At 69.9% G+C, this 13253-nt stretch overlaps 1 protein-coding gene across 1 annotated transcript; it reads left to right on the top strand.

The window, feature by feature from the left end:
• The first annotated feature begins 3902 nt into the window (after positions 1-3902).
• On the top strand, positions 3903-11733 carry LOC135311232 (mucin-3A-like). Its single transcript, XM_064440358.1, has 10 exons — positions 3903-4126; positions 4243-4394; positions 4483-4610; positions 4708-4766; positions 6459-6607; positions 6715-6783; positions 7799-7961; positions 8113-8274; positions 11585-11691; positions 11729-11733. Exons 1-10 carry the CDS (start codon positions 3903-3905, stop codon positions 11731-11733), a joined length of 1218 nt encoding a protein of 405 aa, XP_064296428.1.
• Positions 11734-13253: the final 1520 nt, after the last annotated feature.

The following is a 13253-nucleotide window of genomic DNA, read 5'->3' on the forward strand; positions in this document are numbered from 1 at the left end:
CTGACGGGCCCTCGGCAGCCCCCACCACGCCCGAGGACACCTCAACCATCTCCTCGACCACCGGAGCCCCCTCCCCTGCTCCCACGGCCACTGACGGGCCCTCGGCAGCCCCCACCACGCCCATGGACACCTCAACCATCTCCTCCACCACCGGAGCCCCCTCCCCTGCTCCCACGGCCACAGAGGGGCCCTCGGCAGCCCCCACCACGCCCATGGACACCTCAACCATCTCCTCCACCACCGGAGCCCCCTCCCCTGCTCCCACGGCCACTGACGGGCCCTCGGCAGCCCCCACCACGCCCGGGGACACCTCAACCATCTCCTCCACCACCGGAGCCCCCTCCCCTGCTCCCACGGCCACAGAGGGGCCCTCGGCAGCCCCCACCACGCCCATGGACACCTCAACCATCTCCTCCACCACCGGAGCCCCCTCCCCTGCCCCCACGGCCACTGACGGGCCCTCGGCAGCCCCCACCACGCCCATGGACACCTCAACCATCTCCTCCACCACTGGAGCCCCCTCCCCTGCTCCCACGGCCACTGACGGGCCCTCGGCAGCCCCCACCACGCCCGGGGACACCTCAACCATCTCCTCCACCACCGGAGCCCCCTCCCCTGCTCCCACGGCCACAGAGGGGCCCTCGGCAGCCCCCACCACGCCCATGGACACCTCAACCATCTCCTCCACCACCGGAGCCCCCTCCCCTGCTCCCACGGCCACTGACGGGCCCTCGGCAGCCCCCACCACGCCCGGGGACACCTCAACCATCTCCTCCACCACCGGAGCCCCCTCCCCTGCTCCCACGGCCACAGAGGGGCCCTCGGCAGCCCCCACCACGCCCGGGGACACCTCAACCATCTCCTCCACCACCGGAGCCCCCTCCCCTGCTCCCACGGCCACAGAGGGGCCCTCGGCAGCCCCCACCACGCCCATGGACACCTCAACCATCTCCTCCACCACCGGAGCCCCCTCCCCTGCTCCCACGGCCACAGAGGGGCCCTCGGCAGCCCCCACCACGCCCATGGACACCTCAACCATCTCCTCCACCACCGGAGCCCCCTCCCCTGCTCCCACGGCCACTGAGGGGCCCTCGGCAGCCCCCACCACGCCCGGGGACACCTCAACCATCTCCTCCACCACCGGAGCCCCCTCCCCTGCTCCCACGGCCACTGACGGGCCCTCGGCAGCCCCCACCACGCCCGGGGACACCTCAACCATCTCCTCCACCACCGGAGCCCCCTCCCCTGCTCCCACGGCCACTGACGGGCCCTCGGCAGCCCCCACCACGCCCATGGACACCTCAACCATCTCCTCCACCACCGGAGCCCCCTCCCCTGCTCCCACGGCCACAGAGGGGCCCTCGGCAGCCCCCACCACGCCCATGGACACCTCAACCATCTCCTCCACCACCGGAGCCCCCTCCCCTGCTCCCACGGCCACTGACGGGCCCTCGGCAGCCCCCACCACGCCCATGGACACCTCAACCATCTCCTCCACCACCGGAGCCCCCTCCCCTGCTCCCACGGCCACTGACGGGCCCTCGGCAGCCCCCACCACGCCCATGGACACCTCAACCATCTCCTCCACCACCGGAGCCCCCTCCCCTGCTCCCACGGCCACTGACGGGCCCTCGGCAGCCCCCACCACGCCCGGGGACACCTCAACCATCTCCTCCACCACCGGAGCCCCCTCCCCTGCTCCCACGGCCACTGACGGGCCCTCGGCAGCCCCCACCACGCCCATGGACACCTCAACCATCTCCTCCACCACCGGAGCCCCCTCCCCTGCTCCCACGGCCACAGAGGGGCCCTCGGCAGCCCCCACCACGCCCGGGGACACCTCAACCATCTCCTCCACCACCGGAGCCCCCTCCCCTGCCCCCACGGCCACAGAGGGGCCCTCGGCAGCCCCCACCACGCCCATGGACACCTCAACCATCTCCTCCACCACCGGAGCCCCCTCCCCTGCTCCCACGGCCACAGAGGGGCCCTCGGCAGCCCCCACCACGCCCATGGACACCTCAACCATCTCCTCCACCACCGGAGCCCCCTCCCCTGCTCCCACGGCCACTGACGGGCCCTCGGCAGCCCCCACCACGCCCGGGGACACCTCAACCATCTCCTCCACCACCGGAGCCCCCTCCCCTGCTCCCACGGCCACTGACGGGCCCTCGGCAGCCCCCACCACGCCCGGGGACACCTCAACCATCTCCTCGACCACCGGAGCCCCCTCCCCTGCTCCCACGGCCACTGACGGGCCCTCGGCAGCCCCCACCACGCCCATGGACACCTCAACCATCTCCTCCACCACCGGAGCCCCCTCCCCTGCTCCCACGGCCACAGAGGGGCCCTCGGCAGCCCCCACCACGCCCATGGACACCTCAACCATCTCCTCCACCACCGGAGCCCCCTCCCCTGCTCCCACGGCCACTGACGGGCCCTCGGCAGCCCCCACCACGCCCATGGACACCTCAACCATCTCCTCCACCACCGGAGCCCCCTCCCCTGCTCCCACGGCCACTGACGGGCCCTCGGCAGCCCCCACCACGCCCATGGACACCTCAACCATCTCCTCCACCACCGGAGCCCCCTCCCCTGCTCCCACGGCCACAGAGGGGCCCTCGGCAGCCCCCACCACGCCCATGGACACCTCAACCATCTCCTCCACCACCGGAGCCCCCTCCCCTGCTCCCACGGCCACTGACGGGCCCTCGGCAGCCCCCACCACGCCCATGGACACCTCAACCATCTCCTCCACCACCGGAGCCCCCTCCCCTGCTCCCACGGCCACAGAGGGGCCCTCGGCAGCCCCCACCACGCCCGGGGACACCTCAACCATCTCCTCCACCACCGGAGCCCCCTCCCCTGCTCCCACGGCCACAGAGGGGCCCTCGGCAGCCCCCACCACGCCCGGGGACACCTCAACCATCTCCTCCACCACCGGAGCCCCCTCCCCTGCTCCCACGGCCACAGAGGGGCCCTCGGCAGCCCCCACCACGCCCACGGACACCTCAACCATCTCCTCCACCACCGGAGCCCCCTCCCCTGCTCCCACGGCCACTGACGGGCCCTCGGCAGCCCCCACCACGCCCGGGGACACCTCAACCATCTCCTCCACCACCGGAGCCCCCTCCCCTGCTCCCACGGCCACTGACGGGCCCTCGGCAGCCCCCACCATGCCCACGGACACCTCAACCATCTCCTCCACCACCGGAGCCCCCTCCCCTGCTCCCACGGCCACTGACGGGCCCTCGGCAGCCCCCACCACGCCCATGGACACCTCAACCATCTCCTCCACCACCGGAGCCCCCTCCCCTGCTCCCACGGCCACTGACGGGCCCTCGGCAGCCCCCACCACGGCCGGGGACACCTCAACCATCTCCTCCACCACCGGAGCCCCCTCCCCTGCTCCCACGGCCACTGACGGGCCCTCGGCAGCCCCCACCACGCCCATGGACACCTCAACCATCTCCTCCACCACCGGAGCCCCCTCCCCTGCTCCCACGGCCACTGACGGGCCCTCGGCAGCCCCCACCACGCCCGGGGACACCTCAACCATCTCCTCCACCACCGGAGCCCCCTCCCCTGCTCCCACGGCCACAGAGGGGCCCTCGGCAGCCCCCACCACGCCCATGGACACCTCAACCATCTCCTCCACCACCGGAGCCCCCTCCCCTGCTCCCACGGCCACTGACGGGCCCTCGGCAGCCCCCACCACGCCCGGGGACACCTCAACCATCTCCTCGACCACCGGAGCCCCCTCCCCTGCTCCCACGGCCACTGACGGGCCCTCGGCAGCCCCCACCACGCCCGGGGACACCTCAACCATCTCCTCGACCACCGGAGCCCCCTCCCCTGCTCCCACGGCCACAGAGGGGCCCTCGGCAGCCCCCACCACGCCCATGGACACCTCAACCATCTCCTCCACCACCGGAGCCCCCTCCCCTGCTCCCACGGCCACTGACGGGCCCTCGGCAGCCCCCACCACGCCCGGGGACACCTCAACCATCTCCTCCACCACCGGAGCCCCCTCCCCTGCTCCCAACTCCACCGAGGTCACCTCCACCACCGCGCCCCCCACCACCCCACCCCAAACCACCACCAGCGCCGGTTTCCCAGCAGGTGAGTGCCGGTCCCACCCAACCCCCACCCCTCCCACGCATCCCCTCCCCCCTTCCCGACCCCGAGCAGGTCCCCGTGGTCCTTTGGGGGTGGGCTGGGGTGGGTGGGATGTCCCCGGAGGTCCTCCGCTGACCCCCTCCCCATTTTTCTCCCTGCCCCCCCAGTGATCTGTGAGAACGGCGGCACCTACGACGGCATCAAGTGCATCTGCACCGCGTCCTTCTACGGCCCCGCCTGCGAATACTCCACCAACGCCATCGACACCAACCTCCGTAAGGCCACCCCCTCCCCCTCCCCACCCCACCGCGACCTCCCCCACCCCCCCCATCCCCCCACTTCTTTATTTGCCCCCCCCCACAGCTTACCCGGGGACGCTGGTGGCCGACACCGAGCTCGTGGTGACCGTCACCAACTTCAACTACACGGAGGCGCTGAAGGACGCGCAGTCGGAGACCTACCGCTCCTTCGAGAGGCACTTCGAGATGGAGGTGAGGGCAGCGGGGGGGCGGCGGCGACCCCCAACCCCCCCCCAACCCCCCCAACCCGCCCCCCGCCGCCGCCTCACGCCACCCTTGGCCTTGGCAGATCAGGAAGATCTACGGCGCCATCCGCGGTTACGAGGGCGTGAAGATCATCGGCCTCAAGTAAGGGGGGGGGAGCCCCCCAACAACCCAGCTGTCGGGGTGGGGCGGGGGGTTCCCCCCCGTATGACCCCTCTGTGCCCCTCTGCGCTCCCTCTGACCCCTCTGACCCCTCTGTGCCCCCTCCTCTGACCCCTCTGACCCCTCTGTGCCCCTCTGACCCCTCTGTGCCCCCTCCTCTGACCCCTCTGACCCCTCTGTGCCCCCTCTGACCCCTCTGACCCCTCTGTGCCCCCTCCTCTGACCCCTCTGACCCCTCTGCGCTCCCTCTGACCCCTCTGACCCCTCTGTGCCCCCTCCTCTGACCCCTCTGACCCCTCTGTGCCCCCTCTGACCCCTCTGACCCCTCTGTGCCCCCTCCTCTGACCCCTCTGACCCCTCTGTGCCCCTCTGACCCCTCTGTGCCCCTCTGTGCCCCCTCTGACCCCTCTGTGCCCCTCTGACCCCTCTGTGCCCCCTCCTCTGACCCCTCTGACCCCTCTGACCCCCTCAGCCCCCTCTGACCCCTCAGCCCCCTCTGACCCCTCTGACCCCTCTGACCCCTCTGACCCCTCTGACCCCTCTGTGCCCCCTCTGACCCCTCTGACCCCTCTGTGCCCCCTCTGACCCCTCTGTGCCCCCTCTGACCCCTCTGACCCCTCTGTGCCCCCTCTGACCCCTCTGTGCCCCTCTGACCCCTCTGACCCCTCTGACCCCTCAGCCCCCTCAGACCCCTCTGACCCCTCTGACCCCTCTGACCCCTCTGACCCCTCAGCCCCCTCAGCCCCCTCAGACCCCTCTGTGCCCCCTCTGACCCCTCTGACCCCTCTGACCCCTCAGCCCCCTCAGCCCCCTCTGACCCCTCTGACCCCTCTGTGCCCCCTCTGACCCCTCTGACCCCTCTGACCCCTCTGACCCCCTCAGCCCCCTCAGCCCCCTCTGACCCCTCTGACCCCTCTGACCCCTCAGCCCCCTCAGCCCCCTCAGCCCCCTCTGACCCCTCTGACCCCCTCAGCCCCCTCAGCCCCCTCTGACCCCTCTGACCCCTCTGACCCCTCTGACCCCTCAGCCCCCTCAGCCCCCTCTGACCCCTCTGACCCCTCTGACCCCCTCAGCCCCCTCAGCCCCCTCTGACCCCTCTGACCCCTCTGACCCCCTCAGCCCCCTCAGCCCCCTCTGACCCCTCTGACCCCTCTGACCCCTCTGACCCCCTCAGCCCCCTCAGCCCCCTCAGCCCCCTCTGACACCTCTGACCCCTCTGACCCCCTCAGCCCCCTCTGACCCCTCAGCCCCCTCAGCCCCCTCAGCCCCCTCAGCCCCCTCTGACCCCTCTGACCCCTCAGCACCCTCAGCCCCCTCTGACCCCTCTGACCCCTCTGACCCCTCAGCCCCCTCAGACCCCTCTGACCCCTCTGACCCCTCTGACCCCTCTGACCCCTCAGCCACCTCTGACCCCTCTGACCCCTCTGACCCCTCAGCCCCCTCAGCCCCCTCAGCCCCCTCAGCCCCCTCTGACCCCTCTGACCCCTCTGACCCCTCAGCCCCCTCAGCCCCCTCAGCCCCCTCTGACCCCTCTGACCCCTCAGCCCCCTCAGCCCCCTCAGCCCCCTCTGACCCCTCTGACCCCTCTGACCCCTCTGACCCCTCTGACCCCTCTGACCCCTCAGCCCCCTCAGCCCCCTCAGCCCCCTCTGACCCCTCTGACCCCTCTCCCAGGCCCGGGAGCATCGTGGTGGACCACAAGGTCTTCTTCACCGTCACGGGGACGGGAAACGTGACCGGGCGCTTCGAGGGGCTCATGGACGGCCTGGTGGGGCGGCTGCGGGAGACGGTGGCCAGCCAGGGCGCCTGCCAGCACAACCGCTGTGGGTCCCCGCCCCCCACGCCCCTCCCCCGACGCCTGGGCCCCCCCGGAGCCCCCGGGGACGGGTCTCTGACGCCGCGTCTCTCCCTTCCTCCCCCCCCACCGCAGCCATCCTCTGCCTCAATGTGTTGCCGAACCCCATCGTCAAGAACATGACGGAGGCGCCTTCGCTGGACGGTGAGAGCCCGGGGACCCCCTGCCACGGCCGCAGCCCCCCCAGTGCGCCCCACTGCCGCCTCGCCCGCCCCACTGCCGCCTCGCCCGCCCCACCGCCTCCTCGCCCGCCCCACCGCCTCCTCGCCCGCCCCACTGCCTCCTCGCCCGCCCCACCGCCGCCTCGCCCGCCCCACCGCCTCCTCGCCCGCCCCACCGCTTCCTCGCCCGCCCCACTGCCTCCTCGCCCGCCCCACCGCTTCCTCGCCCGCCCCACCGCCGCCTCGCCCGCCCCACCGCCGCCTCGCCCGCCCCACCGCCTCCTCGCCCGCCCCACCGCCTCCTCGCCCGCCCCACTGCCGCCTCGCCTGCCCCACTGCCTCCTCGCCCGCCCCACCGCCTCCTCGCCCGCCCCACCGCCGCCTCGCCCGCCCCACCGCCTCCTCACCCTCCCCACCGCCACCTCGCCCTCCCCACCGCTTCCTCGCCCGCCCCACTGCCTCCTCGCCCGCCCCACCGCTTCCTCGCCCACCCCACCGCTTCCTCGCCCGCCCCACTGCCTCCTCGCCCGCCCCACCGCCTCCTCGCCCGCCCCACCGCTTCCTCGCCCGCCCCACCGCTTCCTCGCCCTCCCCACCGCTTCCTCGCCCGCCCCACCGCTTCCTCCCCTCCCCACCGCTTCCTCGCCCGCCCCACCGCTTCCTCCCCCACCCCACCGCTTCCTCGCCCTCCCCACCGCTTCCTCCCCCACCCCACCGCTTCCTCCCCCTCCCCACCACTTCGTCCCCCTCCCCACTGCTTCCTCACCTGCCCCACCGCTTCCTCGCCCGCCCCACCGCTTCCTCCCCTCCCCACCGCTTCCTCCCCCTCCCCACCGCTTCCTCCCCTCCCCACCGCTTCCTCGCCCTCCCCACCGCTTCCTCACCTGCCCCACCACTTCCTCGCCCACCCCGCTCCCCCCAGTGCCCCCCAGCACCCCCCACCAGTATTCCCATTCCCCCCTAACCCCTCCCCGCCCTCCCCCCACCCCCTCCCCCAGAGATCTGCTGGCAGCGAGCGCCCAGGGACTACCGGGACTTCTACTTCGCCGTGACCACGGGCGACACCATCCATTGCGTCACCAACTGCACCCCCAACGCGCCCACCACCATGGATTGCCACCACGGCCAGTGCCGCGTCACCCGCGCCGGCCCCCAGTGCTTGTGAGTGCCACCGGGGGGGTCCCACGGCCGCGCTGTGGGTCGGTGGAGGGGGGGTGGGGGACACCCACCATCCCCGCTCTGGTTTTTACTGTTTCATTTTTGGGGTGGGGGTGGTGGTAAGGGGGGGTCTGACCCTGTCTCCTTCCCCCAGTTGCGACGATGAAGCTCTGTACTGGTACACGGGGTCCCGCTGCTCCGGGCGGGTCAGCAAGTTGGCTACCGGGTTGGGGCTGGTGGCCACCGTGTTGTTGATCACCTGCATCGTCCTCACCGTGCTCCTGTTCCGGGATCACCAGAGGAAATACGTGTTGAGGTAGAGGAGCCCCAGCGCCGGGGGTCTTCGTCGTTGGGGGTTGGGGTCTTCCAGTTCAGAGGGGGGTCGGCACTGGGGCGCCCGGGGGTCTTCGTCGTTGGGGGTTGGGGTCTTCCAGCTCAGAGGGGGGTTGGCACTGGGGCGCCCGGGTCCTTCGTCGTTGGAGGTTGGGGTCTTCCAGTTCAAAGGGGGGTTGGCACTGGGGCGCCCGGGGGTCTTCGTCGTTGGGGGTTGGGGTCTTCCAGTTCAGAGGAGGGTCGGCACTGGGGCGCCCGGGGGTCTTCGTCGTTGGGGGTTGGGGTCTTCCAGTTCAGAGGGGGGTTGGCACTGGGGCGCCCGGGTCCTTCGTCGTTGGGGGTTGGGATCTTCCAGTTCAGAGGAGGGTCGGCACTGGGGCGCCTGGGGGTCTTCGTTGTTGGGGGTTGGGGTCTTCCAGTTCAGAGGAGGGTCGGCACTGGGGCGCCCGGGTCCTTCATCATTGGGGGTTGGGGTCTTCCAGTTCAGAGGGGGGTCGGCACTGGGGCGCCCGGGGGTCTTCGTCGTTGGGGGTTGGGGTCTTCCAGCTCAGAGGGGGGTTGGCACTGGGGCGCCCGGGTCCTTCGTCGTTGGAGGTTGGGGTCTTCCAGTTCAGAGGGGGGTTGGCACTGGGGCGCCCGGGGGTCTTCGTCGTTGGGGGTTGGGGTCTTCCAGTTCAGAGGAGGGTCGGCACTGGGGCGCCGGGGGTCTTCGTCGTTGGGGGTTGGGGTCTTCCAGTTCAGAGGGGGGTCGGCACTGGGGCGCACGGGGGTCCTTCGTCGTTGGGGGTTGGGGTCTTCCAGTTCAGAGGAGGGTCGGCACTGGGGCGCCCGGGGGTCTTCGTCGTTGGGGGTTGGGGTCTTCCAGTTCAGAGGAGGGTCGGCACTGGGGCGCCCGGGGGTCTTCGTCGTTGGGGGTTGGGGTCTTCCAGTTCATAGGAGGGTCGGCACTGGGGCGCCCGGGTCCTTCATCATTGGGGGTTGGGGTCTTCCAGTTCAGAGGAGGGTCGGCACTGGGGCGCCCGGGTCCTTCGTCGTTGGGGGTTGGGGTCTTCCAGTTCAGAGGGGGGTTGGCACTGGGGCGCCCGGGGGTCTTCGTCGTTGGGGGTTGGGGTCTTCCAGCTCAGAGGAGGGTTGGCACTGGGGCGCCGGGGGTCTTCGTCGTTGGGGGTTGGGGTCTTCCAGTTCAGAGGAGGGTCGGCACTGGGGCGCCCAGGGGTCTTCGTCGTTGGGGGTTGGGGTCTTCCAGTTCAGAGGGGGGTCGGCACTGGGGCGCCTGGGGGTCTTCGTCGTTGGGGGTTGGGGTCTTCCAGCTCAGAGGGGGGTTGGCACTGGGGCGCCCGGGTCCTTCGTCGTTGGAGGTTGGGGTCTTCCAGTTCAGAGGGGGGTTGGCACTGGGGCGCCCGGGGGTCTTCGTCGTTGGGGGTTGGGGTCTTCCAGTTCAGAGGAGGGTCGGCACTGGGGCGCCGGGGGTCTTCGTCGTTGGGGGTTGGGGTCTTCCAGTTCAGAGGAGGGTCGGCACTGGGGCGCACGGGGGTCCTTCGTCGTTGGGGGTTGGGGTCTTCCAGTTCAGAGGAGGGTCGGCACTGGGGCGCCGGGGGTCTTCGTCGTTGGGGGTTGGGGTCTTCCAGTTCAGAGGAGGGTCGGCACTGGGGCGCCGGGGGTCTTCGTCGTTGGGGGTTGGGGTCTTCCAGTTCAGAGGAGGGTCGGCACTGGGGCGCACGGGGGTCCTTTGTCGTTGGGGGTTGGGGTCTTCCAGTTCAGAGGAGGGTTGGCACTGGGGCGCCCGGGGGTCTTCGTCGTTGGGGGTTGGGGTCTTCCAGTTCATAGGAGGGTCGGCACTGGGGCGCCCGGGTCCTTCATCGTTGGAGGTTGGGGTCTTCCAGTTCAGAGGAGGGTCGGCACTGGGGCGCCGGGGGTCTTCGTCGTTGGGGGTTGGGGTCTTCCAGTTCATAGGAGGGTCGGCACTGGGGCGCCCGGGTCCTTCATCGTTGGAGGTTGGGGTCTTCCAGTTCAGAGGAGGGTCGGCACTGGGGCACCGGGGGTCTTCGTCGTTGGGGGTTGGGGTCTTCCATCTCAGAGGGGGGTCGGCACTGGGGCACCTGGGTCCTTCATCATTGGGGGTTGGGGTCTTCCAGTTCAGAGGGGGGTCGGCACTGGGGCGCCCGGGGGTCTTCGTCATTGGGGGTTGGGGTCTTCCAGCTCAGAGGGGGGTTGGCACTGGGGCGCCCGGGTCCTTCGTCGTTGGAGGTTGGGGTCTTCCAGTTCAGAGGGGGGTTGGCACTGGGGCGCCCGGGGGTCTTCGTCGTTGGGGGTTGGGGTCTTCCAGTTCAGAGGAGGGTCGGCACTGGGGCGCCCAGGGGTCTTCGTCGTTGGGGGTTGGGGTCTTCCAGTTCAGAGGAGGGTCGGCACTGGGGCGCCTGGGGGTCTTCGTCGTTGGGGGTTGGGGTCTTCCAGTTCAGAGGAGGGTCGGCACTGGGGCGCCTGGGGGTCTTCGTCGTTGGGGGTTGGGGTCTTCCAGCTCAGAGGAGGGTCGGCACTGGGGCGCCCGGGTCCTTCGTCGTTGGGGGTTGGGGTCTTCCAGTTCATAGGAGGGTCGGCACTGGGGCGCCCGGGTCCTTCGTCGTTGGGGGTTGGGATCTTCCAGTTCAGAGGGGGGTCGGCACTGGGGCGCCCGGGTCCTTCGTCGTTGGGGGTTGGGATCTTCCAGCTCAGAGGGGGGTCGGCACTGGGGCGCCCGGGTCCTTCGTCGTTGGGGGTTGGGGTCTTCCAGCTCAGAGGAGGGTCGGCACTGGGGCGCCCGGGTCCTTCGTCGTTGGGGGTTGGGATCTTCCAGCTCAGAGGAGGGTCGGCACTGGGGCGCCCGGGTCCTTCGTCGTTGGGGGTTGGGATCTTCCAGTTCATAGGAGGGTCGGCACTGGGGCGCCCGGGTCCTTCGTCGTTGGGGGTTGGGGTCTTCCAGCTCAGAGGGGGGTCGGCACTGGGGCGCCCGGGTCCTTCGTCGTTGGGGGTTGGGATCTTCCAGTTCAGAGTGGGGTCGGCACTGGGGCGCCCGGGTCCTTCGTCGTTGGGGGTTGGGGTCTTCCAGCTCAGAGGGGGGTCGGCACTGGGGCGCCCGGGTCCTTCATCGTTGGGGGTTGGGGTCTTCCAGCTCAGAGGGGGGTCGGCACTGGGGCGCCCGGGTCCTTCATCGTTGGGGGTTGGGGTCTTCCAGCTCAGAGGGGGGTCGGCACTGGGGCGCCGGGGGTCTCTGCGCCCACCCCCACCCCCTGAGAGACCCTTTTTCTCCCCTCCAGCCCCCCTCAAACCTCTTCTGTTGGCACATGGTACGAGGACGATGGCCTCACCTGGCACGCGAACGATGGCTTCATCTACCGCAACATGGGAGCCGACGGTGCCACAGGTGACCCCCGCCCCCCGCCCCCCGCCCCCCAGTTGAGGTTGATGGAGACCAACGCTTGGGGAAGACCCTCCCCCCGCCCCGGCATCCACCCAACCCCCATCTCCCCATAGGTGGTGACGGCGCGCACAACTTCACGCCCTCATTGGAGATGGTGGATACCTCCATCCCGGTACGTCCTCCTTCTTCTCCGGCAGCACCCACCACCCTCCCCTGGGCCGAGGAGCCAAGGGAGACCCCCCACATCCCCCTCACCCCCTTCTCTCTCCTCCTTCTTCCCCCCCACCCCTCCCCAAGGTGAAGATCTCCAGGCCAAAGCTCACAACCCAGCTCTGATCCGGCGTCGGGAACATCCCAGCCACCGACAGAGGAAAAACCAACCGCGATGAAGAGTAGACGACCCCTCCAAACTCAACTCCACGCCTCTCCTTCGCCGAAGGGAGACCCAAATCCGCCCTGGCGTGGCCGGACCACCGGCACGCGGGCTGTGCCGAAAGCCGGGCGAGAACCTCGGGGTTGACGACCCCCAATATTTATTATTTATTCGAGCGATGAAGCCTGTCGTGGCGCGAAACCGCCCGCGGCTGAGCCCGGCGGGGTCCACGCAGGGACGCAGGACTCCTAAAAGGGTGCAGGCTGTGGCCAGCCGCAGGGAGGCTGCCACGGAAGACCCTTCCCCAAGCCCCCCCCCATCCAATTTCACGTATCTATCACGTATTATAATAAATTTATTATTATTAATACTCTTGTTTTTCTTGATTACCTTGTTTTCCTTGCCGGTGGGAGGCTCTGCCGGGCATAGAGGAGGCCCGGTAGCCTTCTACGATGGCGTGACTGGCTGGGTCGATGATGGCGGGGCAGTGGGTGTTCCCAGAATCCCAGAATCCCAGAATCCCAGGTGGGAAGGGACCTCAGGGATCATCTCATCCAACCTTTCTAGGATAAGCCCAGCCTAGACAAGCTGGCCCAGCGCCCTGCCCAGGCAACTCTTGAAGGTGCCCAACATGGCCAAGTCAACCCCTTCCCAGGGGAGATTATTCTAATGATTCCAATTATTTCAATATTATTATTCCAATATTCCAACGGTGACTGTCCTCACTGGGAAAAATGTCCCTCTGGTGGCCAATTGGGATCTCCCCAAGGGCAACCTGTGGCCACCCCCCATGTCCTCTCCATGGGGCTCCGTGTAAAAAGGGGGTCTCCATCTCCTTTGTAGCTGCCCCCTAAGTGCTGGCACGTGGGGATGGATCCCCTCTGAGCCTCCTTCTCTCAAGGCTGAACAAACCCAGTTCTCCCAGCCCGTCCTCGTACGGCAGCTTCCCAGTCCTTGGACCATCCTGGTGGCCCCTCTCTGGGCCCCCCCAGCCCGTCCCGCCCCATTTGTACAATGGGGACCAGAACTGGACACGGCGCTCCCGGTGTGGCCTGGCCGGCGCTGGGCAGAGCGGGGGGACGACGTCTCTGTCCCTCCTGGCGATGCCCCTGTTGATGCAGCCCAGCGTCCCGCTGCCCCCCTTGGCCGCGGCGGCCACCCTTCGCCCCCGCTGAGCTTCCCCCCTGCCAGG

This window comes from Phalacrocorax carbo, unplaced genomic scaffold (assembly GCF_963921805.1).
Source record: "Phalacrocorax carbo unplaced genomic scaffold, bPhaCar2.1 SCAFFOLD_97, whole genome shotgun sequence".
Classification (NCBI taxonomy): Eukaryota; Metazoa; Chordata; class Aves; order Suliformes; family Phalacrocoracidae; genus Phalacrocorax; species Phalacrocorax carbo.

What these genes read in the sequence shown, in the direction of transcription:
- LOC135311232 (XM_064440358.1), top strand. Translation starts at nt 3,903, where the DNA reads ATGGACACCTCAACCATCTCCTCCACCACCGGAGCCCCCTCCCCTGCT. An exon ending in CGCCATCGACACCAACCTCC is followed by an intron (nt 4,395 to 4,482) that starts GTAAGGCCACCC and finishes CCCCCCCCACAG; the next exon opens with CTTACCCGGGGACGCTGGTG. An exon ending in CAGAGGAAATACGTGTTGAG is followed by an intron (nt 8,275 to 11,584) that starts GTAGAGGAGCCC and finishes TCTCCCCTCCAG; the next exon opens with CCCCCCTCAAACCTCTTCTG.